This window comes from Kryptolebias marmoratus, linkage group LG2 (assembly GCF_001649575.2).
Source record: "Kryptolebias marmoratus isolate JLee-2015 linkage group LG2, ASM164957v2, whole genome shotgun sequence".
Lineage (NCBI taxonomy): Eukaryota > Metazoa > Chordata > Actinopteri > Cyprinodontiformes > Rivulidae > Kryptolebias > Kryptolebias marmoratus.
The window spans coordinates 21406600-21419546 of NC_051431.1; the positions used below are offsets into that span (position 1 = coordinate 21406600).

Sequence of the window (12947 nt, forward strand, 5' to 3'; positions counted from 1 at the left end):
GCCTGTATCGGTCACAAGATCAGCTGGCAAAGGAATCCGGGATGAGGATCCCTTGAAGAATTCGCCAAATAGTCGTGCCAGGCTAATTAATTTCTGCCTTCTCCTTCTATTCACCTTTGGTTTCATGATAGCCTGAGACTGCAAGTGATAAAAGCAAGCGTTTTTTTTTTCTTTTTTCTTTTATAATAGACTGTTTTCATTGCTGGCAGTTCCGCCGTTTTAACTGGTACGACCCCCGCGAGAGGTCCCAAATTCAAATCCCGGACGAGCCCCCAATTGTTTTGACCTGGCTGGACTGGGCACAACAAAAGGAATAATTCAGAATAATTTAGTAAAGCTAGCCTAAACCAAATTAAAAAGTCCAAATCGAGGGCTGAACTTCAATATGGAAGTCAGTCAGGCCAGTGGTGTGGGTTATTGGGATTGTGTAGCTTGTTGAAAACAACTGCAATACATTTATTTGAGTTTACCGAACAAAGATGACGGACTGGTGGATCCTGCTTCTCGCTGATTGACCACTGGAGATAGGCAGGAAGCTGCTGCCTATCTAAAAAAAAAAAAAAATTTTATTGTCAAATTCTGCTTAACACCCTGGCTTACTGGGAGCATGACATAATGTAATCATTAACAAAATTAGTCTCACAAGTGTTGCTTCCTGCCACGATGAGTCAAAATGTCTGCTGTGATAAGTCCTAATGCCCCGCAGGGTGACATCACTTCCATTTTCTTGTGTTGGGTTTAGTGTTTTCGCTTCCAGTTGGACCCAGAATAAATACTTCCTCTCCAGTCATGGATTTAGTTCACTGAAATGAGAACAGTTCATATGCACCTGATTACCAATACAGCATATGAAGGACAGAAGCATTAAAATGGTTTAAGATAAGATTCTATTAATGATATAATGGAAGTCAAAGAAAAACTAGTCTGAAATGCTCAACTTTTATAACCATGATTATATTTCATCGTCCATATTTCTTACTAGAACCTCCTACCTTCTTACTAGCAGCAATCAGTTAATCATTACACAAATACAGAAGAATGTCTGGAGACTGGTGGCATTTTTTTTTTTTCGCTCATTGTTACTCGTTTGAATGTGCACGTCGAGTGTTCTCACAAGAGTGGTATTAAAAGTGGACAAACAGGACGTACAAAGGATGCTGTGGAAATTGGAGCGATTGTTGGTGAATGAGGCTTCCCACTAACATGTAATGATGATGGTTTTGTGTCGATATCCCTACTGGGTTTGTGTACTTCTGTTAATCTGCAGTTTGAACATTTAAACAGAAAGCCACATACAGGCCTAAAGAAAACGGTCGCTTCAGGTTCGACTCAGTCATTTTACGTATTTACCATTTGAAAGACTGAAGGGCAAAGTTTATGAGAAGCTTATTTTTTTTGTTAGCTTGGAAACAGTTAGCCTGGACTTCTTTTGTAGCACCAAAGGGCTTAACTGTTTTCTGGCCTGCAGTGGATGTGTGACTAAGTTTTAGTATCGATTTAGTGAATCCAAGTCAAACTGTTCAGCGTTTAAAACCTATTTTTCTTCTCTTCTGCTCAGCGTCTCAATAAGGGTTTTGTGTTTTAAAACCGGGTGCCAGCCCTCCTTCTAACGCACCCTGTTTTCATTTGCCCATCAATGCGCAGTACTCCCAGGGAGGCCCCATCATAGCAGTCCAAGTGGAGAACGAATATGGCGCCTATGCTAAAGATGACAAGTACGTGCCCTTCATCAAAGAGGTAGGAAGCGTCGTTTTACAAGTCGGAATCATCAATGAAGCCCCAACTTTGCTAAGGAGGCAGCTCGGCCCTTTTGTTTGCTTATCCGTTTAATCCTTGCTTTGTCCAGGCACTGCTGTCCAGGGGAATCACAGAGCTGCTGCTGACCTCTGACGACAAGAAAGGGCTGAAGTTCGGACGAGTGAACGGAGGTATTGTCAAATAGGCCGACAGATACAAGCCTGAGCATACACACACACACACACACACGGCATGTTGGTCTGTGTGTTGTTTTTATGCACAGTGACAAGAGGTCTGAGCCAATGGCGGCCCATGTAGCTGCAGCTCAGAACCAATTTGTTGACACAGAATTGTGCGTTGCCCCGGAAAGTTGCTCTTTTAGCGTGCTCACGGTCGGCAATGCTCCGGTGCAAGAAAAACAAAGATTATTTGAAGGCCTTTTCTTTGACACGTTGAGGATTTTGACATGCGTGCATTAGTAACCAATGCTATAAGGCCATTGTCAGGCCATTTATTACAACAGCGATGAACTGTATCTTGTGGTTCTGTGCACAAAATCAGAAAATCCATTATAAGCAAACAAACCAGTTCGAAGCTGGAACCATCTTTGGTCTAGTCCTGAACCTGCACTGGAACCGCTTTATGTTAAAGAGGGCAAACTAAGATCAGCCTGAGTATTTCATCGTGAGTTTTCTTTCTAGGTTTTATGAAATAATTAATCTTCTCATTTTTCAAATTGCGTACCCTTGAGTTTGCCCTAACTTGTGAACGAGTGAAGCTCAGAACTTCGCCCGTAAATTCACAACGTCACATGGGGAATTGTGCACATTAATAATACAACGTTGTGTGTTTTTTTTTCTTTTCCTGAAGCTCTGGGAGCAATCAATTTTCAGAAACTGAACTCGGATGCCATCAAGTATTTGGATGAAGTTCAAGTAAGTCGCATCTAGCAAAACCTTAAAACGATTGATATTTTTAGTTTTGAAATATTTGCCCCCTCTAAAGCAAGAGATTAAAAAAAAAAACACATTAAAATTAGTTGGTAAACAGAACTCAACATTATTTTTGTGCACTCTCTGAGGTATCCTGTTTATCTGTACTTAGATTAGAAACATTAGGCTCTTTCCAGTAAATAGAGCCGTGCAGACTTAGAGCTACAGTAGGACCCATCTTGAAAATGAAGAGTTTAAAAATTTGCAGGACTGTTTCAGGGTAATTTGTTTCATGTTACGACCGTACAATCAGCAAAGCCAGCTGCAGCTCAGTCAGACGTGTCCCTGCTTTTTTTTTTTTTTTGCGTGCGCAAACCCTCCCAACACCAATCCACGTCTTCTTTGCACCAAGCCTCAGAAACCGAAGCTGGTGATGGAGTACTGGTCGGGCTGGTTTGACCTCTGGGGCGAACTTCATCACGTGTACAACGCTGAAGGTAAGCGACGTGCTTTATTGTCTCTAAAACAATTACCAGTTAAGAAGGGGAAAATTGATTTTTTTTTTCCCCCGGGTGTCTGTAGAGCGAGCGAGAAAGAGAGAGAGAGAGAGAGAGAGAGAGAGAGAGAGAGAGAGAGAGACTGCAAACACGGGTACCCCTGTGAGAGAAAGACGGGGTAAAAGGTGAAACGTTTTCTCTCTGTGCAGAGGGTCGATAACGCTGGCTAATTTAAAACGGGCGGCCGAGGCAGGTTTTGTTTCTGAAAGTCAGCATGGAATCTCTTTAGGTAAAACCAACTTGTCTCGAGGGTGAGACAGAGACTTGGTGCTCAGGGGGGGGAGAGGCTTTAGACGAGCCTTTTTAGCTGTGAATAAAACTGTCTCGGTGTCAGGGAAAGTTTGGGGAAGGACAAAGTCAATGCCGGCGGGACTCAGTTAGATAAATTATCTGGCGTTGGAGACCACAAGACTCTAACCCCAGCTTCATTCACAAAAAGCAGAGTACCCGCTTAATGCTGCTGGGTAGTGTGTGTTTACATATGCTTCTCTGAGTCTCAGGTAGGCAGTTTTTATTATTATGTATTGTTATGAAGGTCAAAGTAAACACTGGCAATGATTGTCCTGTCCTTGGCGCCACGGACGTACACTTGTGTTGCAGAATACACATTGCCGTTTGGGTTTCCCAGCAGGAACCTGCAGCCGCGGTGCTGATGACTCAGACTTATACGCACCGGCTTTGAATTATCTTAAAAGAAAAAAAAAAATGCAAGTGAACCATTTCTGTGAAACCAGATCCTATAAGACAGCACAAAACTGCAATTTTCTGCAAAACTCTATTTTGATATATATGTAGTTATTTACGTTTCCTCTTTGATGCTAACTGGCTGAGCTCTGTAATATTGTTTCATCTTAAAGTACAAAAAAAGCCAAAAAAAATGCAACAAATCTAAAAATAAACACAATTTACATATAGCAATGCTAAAAATAAATAAATATAAATAAATAAATGCATTCAACACAGTAAATAGTTTTAATCAAGGTAAAGATTGACAAGTTAGTGACCTCAGACTTAAAAAGTGTCGGTAATAACCTTCAGTGACGTGGCTTTGCGTGTTTTTTGCAGCGTGTAACATGAACGTTCCTTTTCCAACAAGCTGCCGTCGGAACCAGCAGGGACTCGAACGCCCCTCATTGTGTTTCTTTTTGTTGGCAGCTTCTGGGCCAAAAAAAAACAAAACCAAAAAAAAAATTGTGCTTGAGCACTTGTTGAGATCGAAAATGTAAATGTACACACGATAGAGGCCACAGCGTTATAATTATAAGTCGGCTCAACATGGAATAGACCAGAGGAAATAACGGCCATCAGAAAGGAATTGATTTAGTTATTTGGTTTAGTGAATAACTAATTTTAGTTGAGGACTCCTCTGAAACTCAGACGGGCACCAAACTAGTTTATGCGCCTCCGTGAGGGATGACCCATCGACGTTTTCTTTTTTTTTTTTTTTCCCTCCGAGTGATGAAATCTAAAGCACCATAAAGAATACCAATATTTTCCCATTGTTGGGCCAGATAGCGGTCTTAAAGGTGATGTATTGTGCTAGACACATCATATAAAAGCACTAAAACAAAGCCGAAAACTTAGTTATCCGGCTTTGTAATAACCTTCCAAGAAGGGTAACGCCATTTCACCTTTATCTTGGTCAGCTGTAATGTCTCAAATTGAATTTTAGGGTTTCTCTTTAATGAAATAAAAGCGGATCTTTTTTTTTTCTGGTGTATACTATAAATTGTTTAGAGGACATTCCAACAGGACATATAAACAACAACAACAACAAAAAACCCAGCATTCAGGGTGCTGTGCTCGTCAACATTCATTGTCGAAGAGCTGCTTTAATTTGATTTGCTTTAACTTCTGTTGATATTGTTGCTTTTAGCAGTGGTGTTATTGTGATACGAGGCTGTAATAAATCACATAGACACTGTCAGCCGAAATCTGTACCTCCTATTTATATTTAGACCGCAAACAGTCGCACAAGAAGAGACAGAATAATTGTCTCACGCTCACGTTTATGTCCTTAGTAGCCTAGTACCTCTCTGCCGCGGCTGAGCAGAACACAACACATCATATCTGTCTCTGGAAGGAGCTCTGAACTCTTGATTGTTGCAGTACGTTCAGACAGGCCGTACACGGAGAGCGTGGACTCTCTTCGACGCTAATCTGCGCACGTTGTTTACGAGGGGCAAACAAAAACCCGAGCGGAATGGATTGATAAGCCTCTGCATCCAGCGGCAAGAATCCAAACACTTGGCAACACTTTTTTTTTTTTTTTCCTGTCGACGCTGAATTATTTCCAAAGATGGAGAAGAATCTCCGTACGGTTTTTATTTATTTCGTCTAATTTTCTCAGTCATATTATCTTAATGCCACTGAATCTAAAGATGCTTTATAGTTTGTCAGGGCTGTTTCTAAATGAGCCATTTTAGGCCTAGCTGGCATTTTCTTTTCAGGTGTAACAAAGTAAACGGGACCGATTTGAAGTCTTTTTGCAACGGGGTGCTAGTAACAAAGTAGGGAAAGTTTATATTTCAAATTGTTTCTCAACTGTGTCTCACCACTTGAGGAAGGAGCTTTTGTTTATGCCCGAATGAGTCATCGGGTCAAAAATATATTTCTCTAAAACAAATTAGTCATGTGCAATGCAAGGACTGGACTGAAAATAAAGAGACGAGATCAACCAATGGTAAAAATAAATGAATAAATCAAAAACCTTCAAAACGCTTGGAAAACTTATTACCCAGGATCGCTCTTAGGGGAACCAGCGTGTTGAAAACATAAGAGTAAAGAGCGATGAAGGGTGGTTTAAATGTAACACTCAGGAAGGTGATTGCTTTTTTTTTTCTTTTAATCCTAATCTACTTCTAACACCTAAAACAGACCATTTTCCATAACTGTAGAGCTTTTTTGACAGCCACAGACACTGATGCTACCCCTTTACCCAGACTTCGACACACCCAGCAGCCCGTCCACATTCTAAAAATGTAAAAAAGAAAGCTTTTTTTTTTTTTTTCTGATTGAAAAAAACAATACGCCGATGCCACTCAGAAAGCATAGCGGCAATAAAAACAAAGCCGGGGATATTCAGAGTGAGTTTGTGTGTTTGACAGTTCAGACTGCAGCTCGCCCAGCTGTTGGTCTCAGCAGCTGTCACCGTCGGTTGTTATTCACCGAGCCCGCTGCCCTTCATTCAAATCATTAAACTTAGTCCAGTTTTACCATTTAGCTCAGTTTGAAGACTTAAAAAAAAGTAAAGGTGCCTAATTTTGCAGGGAGGTTGGCACCTATAGAGCATTACTCAATAATGAACTGTGTGAGTGAGATTCATGTGTTTCATATGCAGTAAAGATTATAAAACCATTAGATCTGAAGATTCTTTAATCTTATTTTGTCATTTGTCTTGGTCATATATCAGTGTCAGTGTATATAAATAGAATGAGTTTTAATTACTTTTTTTTTTTTTGAATGACAGATATGATAAAAGTAGTGACGGAAATTCTGAAGCTGGACATGTCCATCAATATTTACATGTTTCACGGAGGAACCAACTTTGGCTTCATGAATGGTGCGTTGGCTGTTGGACTGCCATCGCCAAAACCCATGGTGACGACCTACGGTAGGTGGGAGGAAACTCGTTTCCTGTTCTGATTTTCCACAGACATTTTTTTTGGCAAAGAAAAATGCCAACAAACATTTGTTCAGATTAGGGTCCTCCTTCTCTTCCTTCCTTACGGGAATAACCTTTCACTGCTTTTTGAGAATGGGGTTTACGTTATCATGACATGGAAACTAAACTTCATATCAAAATTTAAAGCATTATAACTTTTAATCCCTAGCTGTATTTATCCTGTGTGTTGCTTGATTGCAATGACGTGCACGGTGGGCTGGAGGAAGACCAATAATTTTATGACAGTAGCTACACGAGATTAAACAAAAAAGGAAAAGAAAAACCTGAATTTACTCTTTTGTCTCTTGGTCTTGTCAGATAGCAGCTCTTTATGGGCCTCGTTCTGATCATTTAGCAAACACTTACCTCCTAATCTTTGTTCCTTGTAAGCTTGAAAACGTACATTGTACGATTCAGTGTTCTCCAGCACTGCCGAAGCTAGATATACCCCATCATTTTTCATTGAACAAACACGATTCAGTACCGAGCAGTCAGTCTGAGGCCTCCAAGTATTTGGCTACATTTACTATAACAACTATAAATATTCTGATATTTGAACATGTGCACAAAAATGTTATATTTTCTTACCTAATGAACCTTAAGCTAACATTCCTTGAGGGAGCGCATGTCCGCATGTCTTTCAAACAGAGATCTAATGTGATCTGTTGGCGCTCTGAGCACGAGTTGTGAATGACTTTCAGCTACGACCACATCAAATTTTAGTTCAGTGTTCAGTGTTGCTGTGGTTATGATCTGTGGCAGTCATTTTCAATCAGGCTGACTGACTCCTACAATTAATGAGTTGTAGATGTACAGGTAATGATTACTTTCTGAGCGTTTCATTCAAATCCATCCAGTGGTTTGTGAGATATTTTGCTAACAGACAGGGTTGACTCCGACGCACACACACAGAAGCACACGATCACCTGCCTTTCATGGCAGCAGCTGATAATAAATACACAGAAAAATGTAAATTAAGATGGTATAATATGTCTTATTCTCTGTTTTAAATGTTGCTTAACATGATTTTTCCCTTTTTAGCGTTAGAAAAACCACCTCTGACCTTCAGCAGTCCTTTCTACCTGTGTTTACCCCTTTGAAAGTCTTTTTTCTAGGCTTTTTTTTTTTTTTTTTTTCGCTGCCAAAAGGCTCCATTTTCTGTCAAGATAACTTAGAATGTGTTACGGCCCGTTGCTGCCTCAAGATTTATGATAGGGGGGAGCACAAAAAAAGCATCCGCCACGGTAAGAGGCACCCCTGCCTCTCCGGGGCTCCCAAGCCTACTGTTCTGATAGCGCATTATCTTTCAGATTACGACGCTCCATTATCCGAGGCTGGGGATTACACCACCAAGTATCATCTTCTGAGGAATTTATTCAGCCGCTACCACAGTGAGTGTTGTTCGCCGTTGCCGAGATGAGGCCATGTGTCGTTCTCCCTCCCTCCCTGCCTCCCCTTTCATCTCCCCACTTCAGCTGATTCTCCTTGTAGGACCTGTTCTCCCTCGGATCAAGCAGGATAACTTTGCATGCTATTGCGAGCGTCGTGCTCCGGTAACCCAAACTCGCACTCGGATGCGCTTCCCGTTTTTGTCATCCGTGCCGTTTCCCCTGTTTGTAAAACATGAGTTTTTTTTGTGGTTGTGGGAGGCGGGGCGGGGTGCAGAAGGCTCAAGTGTTTTGTGGCCAGAACAAGCTTTTGACAATGTGGGAATGAATCCAACACGACGGAGTAACAATTTGCCCAGCTCCGAGGTGACTGAAGAGGGTTTGAAAGGCTGCCTGAGCGTGAGTCATCCGTACGTTTTGGAGTTGGCTGAACAATGAGCAGTGGCCTGAATATGAGAGGCAAATAAACTGAACATCCTTTGTGTTTTATTCAGCAACCACAAACGCATGACCTAATTCTTTAATTAGATCCAGTTGATGTTTTATTACGGCTTGCTTGTCACACGATGTAAATCACATCCGCCGCCGTTCTTACGGTGGGCTTGTTTTGGCCCAGCTTGACGTGGATCCGGGCTGATCTGTTACAGGGCAAACACTAATTGCGGTTTCTTAAAAAAGAACCTGGGACGCAGTTTAGTTTTGCCGTTTCTCAGCTGTCAAAAATTGCAAAAAGGTGTTGTAGAACTGTAAACAAACCCTTCACTGTAACACCAGTTTTGGAGTAATCTAAACGAAGAAGAAATGTCTACATTTTGCAGTATGAACTGCGTTGAAGTGTAAAGAGGACGGAGATCATTTGAAATGTTAACGGCTGCTGTCAGTGGCTCTTCAGGGTCACCGTGGTAACAACACATCTATGTCTGTTAGTCCCTGACAACAAACTTAAAGCTGAACTGAAGTGTTTTGAAGTCAACATCAGTTGAAAGAAAAGCATAAAATATGCTTATTGTAAAATTAAAAAAAAAAAAATTATACAATTCTTTATTTTTTAAAAAAAATACCTAACATTGAAGAAATCACCTAGGTGTTTTTGGCTTTTTCCATGACCCCCCTGATGTGTGATGTCCACTAAGCTTCTGAGGTTCACAGCATTCAGTCATTCATCAGTGAGTAGATGAATACCGGTACAATATAGTTCAGTACGTTAGAAGTAATTGTACCACTGGAGTTTCATTTTTTGGTTTCCCAAAAGATATAAATCTTCCTCCGATTTGGATCCATCAGCTCCAATGTGGGAATTGCTATCAGAACTCGAGTTTGGATCACTTCAAAGGGAAGCACCGCTCCGACCCTCGTTACTGCCGTGGACTGGCTTCACTCCAAAAAAACAGGACCTTTTGCCAGTAGCAGTCCTGTCTATTTTTAATTTTTAAAAGAAAGTCAAATGGACAGGAGGACATCTACACAGAGAAGGAGACGAGCAACAGGAAGTTTTCCTTCAAACGTGACGTGAACGCGCGCTGTCATTAAAAGGTCTGAGCTGCTTACAGGCCGACAGCCTGAGATCAGTTTGTGATTCAGAGCAGTTTGTTGTTAATGAAAAAATATAAACAATCCATGTGGGATAAAACAAATGTCAGAGTCTGAAACTGCTATTGATTAGTTTAGACGTCGGTTCAGGTTTGTACTGGTATGGTTGTTTATTCATTCGTCCCACAAAGTCTTCCAGCAGTTCTTCATGTTCGAAAAAAGGCTTCTTCCATTTCCACTAGTGAACAACCGAACAGCAGCGTAGGGTTCTTGGCCGGCCGGGGCACAGCGCTCGTCGTGAATCCGGGACGGAGCTCCGCCCCACAAATCAACCACTTCGCAAAATATTGACTTAGAAGCTAAAAACAGTTTTAGGTCAGATAAATAGATCCTTGCAATGATGTGTGGATGTGTTTGACTAAATAACATACATGAAATGTCTTTTTTTTTTTTTTTTTTTTTTAGATTTGATTTCAGTTCAGCTTTAAGAGAGGCAGACAGAAACAGACCGCAATTTAAGCCTCAAACAATCGCTGTTCAAAATCTATAAACCCGAACCGTTCGAGGCAGAAACCTGCGACGGAAACGCATGTGCATTTTTGTTTCTCCAGCTTTTTATGAAGAAGATATAACGAGTTAAGAAGACCCTTTCCTTCCAGTTTTGACGAGACTATTTTGAGCTGAAATAAAACTGTAGTCAGTGGAAGGTTGGGTGTGCACTCTGTAATCTGCGGAGATTTAAGAGAAAACCTTAAGTCCCGTAGCAGTGAGAGACACACTGGATGAAAGGAGACAAAAATCTCTTCGTTTTGATGTTTAATTTGTCTGCGTACCAAAAAGCTGTAGGAGTCAAAAAAAAAAAAAAGAGAAGTTTGCAAAAGATTAAAAATTTTTACACAGCTCAGATGTTAGTGTGAGACATCAACTCAGTTCCATAGCAAAAAATCTCCAAAAGTCAGAAAATTTAAGCTGCAATGGTGTAAAAATGGTAAAACCTATCAAAGTGCCAGTTCAGAAATGTAAAGTCATACTTTGTGTGACCCATTAAAACTTTGAGTGGTGTTTCTGCTATAAAGTACATCTGAGCTGTAGAGCTTCAAAGATGGCTGGGTTTTCTCCTTAGTTTCGCCGAAATCCCATTCATCCCCACTGTTTATTTTTGTTTGCTTGTTTTTGTGCATTTTTTGTGTGAATTTTGACTACGCTGCACTTTTTTTTAAAATTTCAAAGCCGTGCAATGAGATACAAGACAGAATATTTCTTTCTAACAGAGTAGTATTAATGATGCATTGGCGTCCCCGAATGACACAAATTACAGACTCTGCATCTGCAGTTAGTTTGTTCTTGATGTTATCTGGTCTAATCTAAGCAATTCTGTTTGCAATCAATCAATAAAAATTCTTTTGAGGTGGAAGACTTCAATGAGAAGCACATTAAATCATTGTTGAAATTGTAAGAAGCACCAAAAAAAAACAAACCCTTTTATTCCTGCCACGGTGTATTTGACGCACGCTTCTACTGACGATCCTGACTTGTACTCGTTGGTGTGTTGGACCCAGAACGAGTTGTCTAGAAAAAAAAAAGTGTTATCCTCAAACCTGCCTTTTGAGTGAGCCGGCTTTTACCGCTTGGCGATAAGGAAAGGCTGTCAAGTCTTTCCTAGAGGGACCGCTGGTGTTCCTGTAAGCTTTAACACCTTTAAAAGCAGTTGACGGACTTGGCGCCGCTCGGGAAGAGACGCAAGCTGGCAAAGAGCTCACCCAAGGAGTCGTTAAAAGGTGTATTTTTTAGTTTTTTGTTATGGTTTGTATCGAGTGATGCAGATGTTGGAGATATTAATAACCTCTTTGCAAAGCAGGAAATGGCTAATTTAGTAGTTTAGTAGTTCAGGATGAAAGGACTTCACTGATTTTCTTCTTTTGCTTTTTGAAACACAATGGCATGAAAGCCTATTTTTTAAACTTTTAAAAAAAAAAATCTCTTGCTGTGACGTTTTAATAAGGTGTAGAGTTTTAGTTCCTAAACAGATGTTACATAAGTTGGAAACATTCGTGTAATAATTCCAGTCTTCCAGGTCACTTGGATGAATAAAAGACGACGGCGGACGAAGTGCGCTCACGTTTTGTCCTTGTTTTTTTTCTTTTTTTGTTTATTTCAGCCCAGCCTCTCCCCGAGCTGCCCTCTCCTCCCGAGAGGAGAGCGTATCAGCCTGTGGTCATCCAGCAGCACCTGTCACTGTGGAGCAATCTGCATTTAACAGAAAAGGTGAGCTTTTATTCCACTTCGGGGGGGGGGCAACATTTAGATGCAATCAACAGGGAAAAATTGTCTCATTAAAATAATCTGGGTGGAAGGGCTGCCTGAAGACGGGAGCAGAGCACAAATTGCAAAATAAATACAAGAAATGCAATCAGTTCAGTGGAAAACAATGACAATTTGCAAAAGCAGTGTGGTTAAATGAAGCAACGGCATCCTGTGATTGTTTATCTACTGTTAAAAGAGACTCCTGTGTGTGTTCGCGGCCTCGTATGGAGTCAGAGTCAGTGGTTCTCAAGCGTTTCTTCCTTTGGAGGAAGAATTAAAAAAATCACAATATTAACGGATGCAATGAGCATTTTTTATTGTATTATTGTCAAAACAAAAAGCCAACAGTACAGTTTAATTTATGGAAAAATAAAAGCATGAGCCGATATTTGGCAGAAATGTTAAGTAAACCTTAATAAGTGAGGGCGGATGTTATTTTATTACAGTATTTAAGGCTTAAGGCTCTGGCGTACACCATAAGAAGTCAGTTTGCGGTCACATGGTCCACGAGACACTCGGCTCAGAACTCCCAGGAAGCTCCTCCCTCCTCCTACGGCGTTAAAACGGGTTTCTTTCCGGCCAGCTTCTCAACTCTCCTGTCCTTGGACAGATTTTTGCTTCTCCTCCGACGACCAGACGTGTTTATTGTACCGACACGCCGTTTGGCGTTTGTAAATCTCACGGTGCACGATAATGAGGGAACGAAGGGAACGTCACCCTACGCTCCCCGGCCAAGGAGTACTTCCTCCCGGCCACCACAGCCACAAACAGCCGCCTGTGTCTCTGCATGGTCTTTTTAGGTTCATAGGTTTCTAAGTTTTGCTGGAACAGTTGT

At 41.0% G+C, this 12947-nt stretch overlaps 1 protein-coding gene across 1 annotated transcript in view; it reads left to right on the forward strand.

Annotated features, from left to right (window-relative positions):
• Positions 1-12947, forward strand: part of LOC108238176 (beta-galactosidase-1-like protein 2) — a 32209-nt gene that overhangs the window by 4707 nt on the left and 14555 nt on the right. The window contains exons 6-12 of the mRNA XM_017420086.3: positions 1645-1737; positions 1847-1928; positions 2608-2672; positions 3082-3166; positions 6696-6839; positions 8201-8281; positions 11967-12073. Of these exons, the coding sequence (XP_017275575.1) occupies positions 1645-1737; positions 1847-1928; positions 2608-2672; positions 3082-3166; positions 6696-6839; positions 8201-8281; positions 11967-12073 (657 nt within the window). The remainder of the gene's footprint in view (positions 1-1644; positions 1738-1846; positions 1929-2607; positions 2673-3081; positions 3167-6695; positions 6840-8200; positions 8282-11966; positions 12074-12947) is intronic.